We start from the raw sequence: 6741 nt of genomic DNA, 5'->3' as shown, positions 1-6741 counted from the left end.
AAGAGAGCCCTCAGCATCAGGGAGTGTCCTGTCCTCAGCATCCAGATTCCCCAGGCAGGGGTACCTGGGTGTGACATGCTCTCCCTTTCCACATGCCTGCTCCTCCTGAGCTTTTCTCACTGAGGACAGTTATTCAGGGTGTAATCAGTTCAGCTGGATTCAGACCCAGGCCAGGCCAGGAAGAAAGGCAAGTATCCTGAGGCCAGACTAAGGGAGCTCTGTACCCAGAACGGATGGGCCCAGGCCCTGGTGTCAGTTGTGTGGGAACCTGGGCACGGGTGGGGACAGATGGAGCTCCTGTTCACTATTGTCTCAGACCTTTCAGGAAGGTGAGGACCTTGGTGTGAGTCCACACGTTGTATCATCCCCAGGATCCACATTTGGTCAGCAGAGAGAGGAGTCCCAGATCCTGCAAGGAATCAAGGTGAGCACTGAAGGGGAGCAGAGCACATGGGAAGCCAGACCTACCCTGCCTCCTCTGAAAGCATTGGGGAAACTCAGAATAATGCCTAGATTACCTCAGTCACTTCCTAGTCCTGGACCTCAGGTAGGTGAGGCCTAAGTCTAAGTAGATTGGGCTCAGTCAGCATAGAGAGTGGTCTGAAACCCTGCAGTGCGTCATGGTAAAAAATGATCAGAGCCTTAACCTAGGATAGATGGACCCAAGTCTTCAGTCACCCCTTCTTGATCCTCACATGAGGAGCCAGCTCAGTTTCTTCACTGAAGTGTCAGGTGTGTGTGGCCTTGTTCTGAGCATTTGACCTCAGGCCAACAGAAGGCAGTGATGGGCCAGGCCCTGGCAGGGGAAAGGTGGGTATCCTACGTGTGCACGGAGGAACCTCCCACCCACAACAGAGGGCACCTCACAGAGTCCTGCCGCCCCTCCTGTCAGCTTTGGGGTCCCAGGAATGTGCTTGCCGTGTGCTTGCTGAGGTGCCCTTTTGTTCCCTCCAGAAGAGGCCCCGGATTGGAGGAGGTGAAGGCCTTGGTCTACTCTACATATTCTCAGGTCCCAGAACAGCAGGAGGCCAGGAAGTGCTAGGAATTAAGGTGAGGTGGCTACCATGAATATGTCCCCTTGGGCTCCCCACCCATGTCAGAGGGTCCTCACATTGCCTGACACCTCCACACCCCACCGTCAGCTACAGAACCCTGTGCTGTTCCTGCTATACCCTGAACAGTCATGTCACTTCCTACTTCAGGTTCTTAGTGGGCAGGCTGATCAGGAGTGAGCCCTGTGAGTCCCATGTAAACCCCTAAAGGGGAGACCTGGAAGTCACCTTTGTCAGTTCCGCCTAGGGTGTGTTTCTCAGCTCATGCCTCTCACATTCCCACACTTCCCCCGGCCCGTGGTTCCTCATCGCCCATCTTCTGCTCACACTCAGTCACTGTTCGAGCACGAGTCATCATGCCTGGTCATCATATGAGTGAGCCGTTGAAGCCTGAGGAAGACTTTCCGTATCCAATTGAGATCCCTGACTTGGTGGCGGGGGAGCTGTTCTGGGCTATGCAGGAGGAGGGGGTGGAGGAGGAGGAAGATGCCATGTCTCTCTCCTCCTCCCCCTCAGTCCTGTTTATAGACAACCTAGAGGAGGTGCCTGCTGCTGAGACACCAAGTCCTCCCGAGAGTCCTCAGCGTGCCTGCCCCTCCCCTCCTGCCATGGAAGCCTTTCCATACAGCCAATCTGAAGATGAGAGCTCCAGCATCCAAAATGAAGAGGGTCCAAACACTGAGGGAGGCCCTGAAGATGATGCCGATTTCTTGCTCCACAAATCACTGCGTTCGAAGATGATGGAAATGGTGGAGTTCCTGCTCCTGAAGTATCGTACAAAGGAGCCAACCACAAAGGCAGAAATACTGAGTAGTGTCATCAAAGAGCACCAGGACCACTTTCCTGAGCTCTTCAGTGCGGCCGTTGAGTGCATTGAGTTGGTTTTTGGTGTTGTTGTGAGGGAAGTAGACCCCAGTACCCACACCTATGTCCTGGTCACTGCCTTGGGGCTAACCTATGATGGGATGGTGAGCGATGAGCACAGATTTCCCAACACAAGCCTCCTGGTGACACTTCTGTGTGTGATCGCCTCAGGGGGTGATTGTGCCACTGAGGAGAAAATCTGGGCTGTACTGAATGATTTAGGGGTGCATGATGGGAAGGTACATTGGCTCTATGGGGAGCCCAGGGAGCTCATCACCAAAGTTTGGGTGCAGGAACAGTACCTGGTGTACCGCCAGGTGCCCAATAGTGATCCTGCACGCTATGAGTTCCTGTGGGGCCCCAGGGCCCACGCTGAGACCACCACGGTGGAAGCCCTCAAGTTTATGCACACGGTTAAATAGGGATTTCCATCTCCTCCCATCCCTGCCTGAAGAGCCTGAGTGCAATGAGAAACACTATGCCTGAGCCTGAGTTGCATCCAGGCACTTTTCAGGTCCATGTGCATTAACTTCTTTTGCTGGGCATAAAGTGCGTCCAATTTTCAACTCTGTTTCAGAACAAACCAGTAGTGAGGCCCAGGGAAAGGTTTAGGCTCCTATTGTGATTGAGAAATTTATGATTTATTATTTTGTGAATTTTTAAGGAAATTTTCTAATGTTCCTTTACGTAGAAGTTTTCATAAACTTTTAGCATGTAAGTTTGTAAATGACATTGATCACATATATATTTCTACATGTCCAGCTCCAGAGTAAGAGATTTGCTACTGTGTAACGAAAATTGGGACCCTTCCCATCCTAGTTTGTGATCCCAATCTAGATAACATGACATTATAATAGAATTTCCTTGGAAATGTGTAAGAACTCAGCAGTAAAATCCATGGAGTTAAGAAATAGAAAAATAAAAGCAAAAGGTTGTTAATTTTTGCTTCTTACATCTTCTCATCTGTCTTTCCATGAAACAGCTTATCCAAGGATCCTTGAATCTGGCAAGAAAGTGGGGGGATTTCATCTGAATAAAGACGACCCCTGCTCAGTGGTTCATTTAATCCCCAGACATTCACTGATCCTATGTCCTCTGGAAGGCCCTGTGTTAGTAGTGGGCACACTAACATAAGCAGGGCATATCCACCCACGGGATGATAGTGTAGGAGCTGAAGTCATATAAGGAAGGGGTTAGGTGTCTCCTTAATCCTACAAACAAGTAACAGAACAGGTGAGGCGGTAGGCCTCCAGCGACCAGCACTCACTTGTGAGTGGACTTCATATTTACCGCAGCGTACTTGCAACAGCATGAATGGAATTGGAGAGCATTATACTAAGCGAAATAACCTAGTCAGAGAACGGTAAATATCACATGATTTCACTCATATATGGAATATAATGACCGACATAAATGGATGAACAAAAACATATCCGAATACAGAGAAGCATCGATCAGACCATCAAACCTCAGAGGGAAGGTAGGGCAGAGTGGAGGTAAGGGGGCGAGATCAACCAAAGGACTTGTATGCAAGCATATAGGCCTAACCAATGGACACAGAGGCCAGGGGGTGAGGGCATGAGTGGGATGTGGAGCAGGGCAATGTGGGGATAAGGACACATATGTAATACCTTAGTTAAAAAATGACGTGCATGGCGTGAGCCAGGGTACTTGGGAAACTGCGATCCCCTCTGCTGGGGTTGATTGTAAAGAAGCTGGGGTGGGAGCTTTTTCTAATTTCATGCCATTGTTATCGGAGAAGATGCTTGTTATGATTTTAATCTTCTTGAACTTGTAGAGACTTGCTTTGTGTCTTAACATGTGGTCTATCTTTGCGAATAACACATGTGAACATCAGAAGAACGTATATTCTGCAGCTTGGGGGTGAAATATTGTGTAAATGTCGTTTAAATTCACCTGAACCTGTCTGCCATTTAGAGTCACTGTTTTCTTGGTAATTTTTTGTCTGGAGCATCTATCCAGTGAAGTTTGTGGGCTATTAAAGTCCCCTACTATTACTTTATTGCTGTTGATCTTTCCCTTAAAGTCCTGTATAAGTTTTTTTTTAAATTTTCTTTATTTAGGTGCTCCTAAATCAATGGCATGAAATTAGAAATCAGTTACAGTAAAAACGCTCAAAAATACTCAAACACATGGAGGCTAAATAGCATGTTACTAAACAATGAGTGACTTACTAATAAGATCAAAAAAGAAATAAGAACCTTCCTGGAAACAAAAGAAACGTAACATACAACAAATCAAAATCTATGGGACACAGAAAAGTAGTCCTGAGAGGGAAGTTCATAGCACTTACAAACCTACATCAAAAAACAAGAAAATATTTTAATAAAATATTTAACCATACAACTTAAAAATTAGAAAGACAACAACAAGAAAAGCTCTGAGCAAGTAGGAGGAAGTAAATACATAAAAGTCAGAGCAGAAATTAATGGCATACAGATGAAAAATATGATATAAACGATCAATGAAACCAAGAGTTAATTCTTTGAAAATATCAACAAGACTGATGAACCTTTAACCACATTCAAGAAACAGAGAGAAGACCCAAATAAGTAAAATCAGAAACAAAAGAAGTGAGGTAATAATTGACCCCACAGAAATACAAAGGATTGTAAGAAAATACTGTGAAAATCTTTATGCCAATAAGCTGAACAATGTGGATTAAGTGGACAAATTCACAGAAATATATAATCTTCCAAAACTCAATCAGTGAGAATCCATCTTTCAATCTGGGGCTGCTGGTTCTTAACCACTCACCTGCCCTCTGCCTGCCTGATTGCACCTAACTGCTCACATGATGGCCTGATCTCCCCTAACCACTCGCCTGCCTGCCTAATTGCACCAACCATCTCTGCCTGCCTGCCTCATGACCCTTATCCACTTGCCTGCCTACCTGATCGCCCCTAATGACTCTGCCTCCCTGCCTCATTGCCCATAACTGCTCGCCTACCAGCCTGATCACCTGTAACTGCCTCTGCCCCAGCCCCCGCCACAGTGGCTTCCTCCAGAAGGATGCCGGGAATGAAGTCCAGAAGTTCATTCAGGGGTCTGGCCTAATTAGCATATTACATTTTTATTATTATAAATAGTACTGGAAGTCTCAGCCACAGCAGTCAGACAAGAGGAAGAAACAACAGGCATCCAAATGGGAAAGGAAGAAGTAAAATTGTCATTATTTGCAGACGACATGATATTCTACCTAGAAAACCCTAGGACTCCACCAACCAACTACTGGGCTTAATAAATGACTTTAGCAATGTAGCAGGATACAAAATTAATACCCAGAACTAGATGGCAGCTTTACACACCAACAATGAACTCTCAGAAAGAGAAACTAAACTAAAAGAAAAAAATCCCACTTACCATTGAAACAAAAAAAATAAGATACTGAGGAATAAAGTTAACCGAGGAGATAAAAGACTTGTACTCAGAAAACTACAGGACATTGAAAAAAGAGATAGGGGGTGATATACAGAAGTGGAAGAATATACCGTGTTCATGGATTGCTAGAATTAATATCATTAAAATGTCCATACCACCCAAAGCAATCTATAGATTAGATGCAAACCCTATTAAAATACCAATGGCATATTTACAGATCTAGAACAAATGCTCTAAAAGTTTACATGGAAGCAAAAAAGACCCTGAATAGCCAGAGCCATCTTGAGAAAGAACAAAGTTGGAGTGATCACACTGTCAGATATCAAGTTATACTGCAAAACCACTGTAATCAAAACAGCTTGGTACTGGCAGAAGAACAGGCATATAGATCAATGCAACAAAACAGAGATGCCAAAAATCAACCCAAGACATTACATTCAATTAATATTTGACAAAGGATACAAGAGGATACAATGGAATCAAGACATGCTCTTCAATAAACACGGTTGGGAAAGTTGGCCAGGCACATGCAAAACAATGAAGCTCGACCACCAACTTGCATCATACACAAGAATAAACTCAAAATGGATTAAAGGCTTAAGCATCAGTTGTGAAACCATAAAAATCCTAGAAGAAACCAAAGGCAGCAAAATCTCAGACATCTCTCTTAGCAATATGTTCGCCAATGCATCTGCTAAGACCTAGGATAAGGGAAACACAAGAGAAAATAAACAAATGGGACTATATCAAAATACAAAGCTTGTGCACAGCAAAAGACAACATCAACAAAATGAAAAGGGAGCTCATGTATGGAAGAACATATTTGCCAATATGTTCATCAGGTAAAGGGTTAACAACCAAAAATATATGAGGAACTCATACAATTTTAAAATGGGCAAAGGACTAATTAGAGACTTCTCCAAAGTGGACATACAGATGGCTAAAAGACACATGATAAAATACTCAAAGTCCCTGATCATTGGAGAGGTGCAGATTAAAATGACAATGAGGTAACACCTCACACCTGTTAGGATAGCTACCATCAACCAATCAACAAATGACAAGTGCTGGCAAGGATGTGGAAAAACGGGAGCCCTAGGACACTGCTGGTAGGAATGCAGACTTGTGCAGCCACTGTGGAAAACAGTATGGAGTTTCCTCAAAAAATTAAAAATAGAACTCCCACTTGACCCAGTAATCCCACTTCTGGAAATATATCCCAAGGAACCCGAAACACCAATCAGGAAGAATATACGCACCCGTATAGTGGTAGCAGCACAATTTACAATAGCTAAGATGTGGAAACAGCCTAAGTGCCCATCAGCAGATGAGTGGGTAAAAAAGCTGTGGTACATCTATACCATGGAACACTATACAGCAGTAAAAAAGAAGGCTCTGTTGCCCTTTGAGACATCATGGAGGG

At 44.6% G+C, this 6741-nt stretch overlaps 1 protein-coding gene across 1 annotated transcript; it reads left to right on the top strand.

Annotated features, from left to right (window-relative positions):
* The first annotated feature begins 1507 nt into the window (after positions 1 to 1507).
* On the top strand, positions 1508 to 2338 carry LOC132224116 (melanoma-associated antigen 10-like). Its single transcript, XM_059679216.1, has one exon. It carries the CDS (start codon positions 1508 to 1510, stop codon positions 2336 to 2338), a length of 831 nt encoding a protein of 276 aa, XP_059535199.1.
* Positions 2339 to 6741: the final 4403 nt, after the last annotated feature.

The sequence above is a fragment of the Myotis daubentonii genome, chromosome X (assembly GCF_963259705.1).
Source record: "Myotis daubentonii chromosome X, mMyoDau2.1, whole genome shotgun sequence".
Lineage (NCBI taxonomy): Eukaryota > Metazoa > Chordata > Mammalia > Chiroptera > Vespertilionidae > Myotis > Myotis daubentonii.
This window is presented reverse-complemented; position numbering and strand designations above follow the sequence as displayed.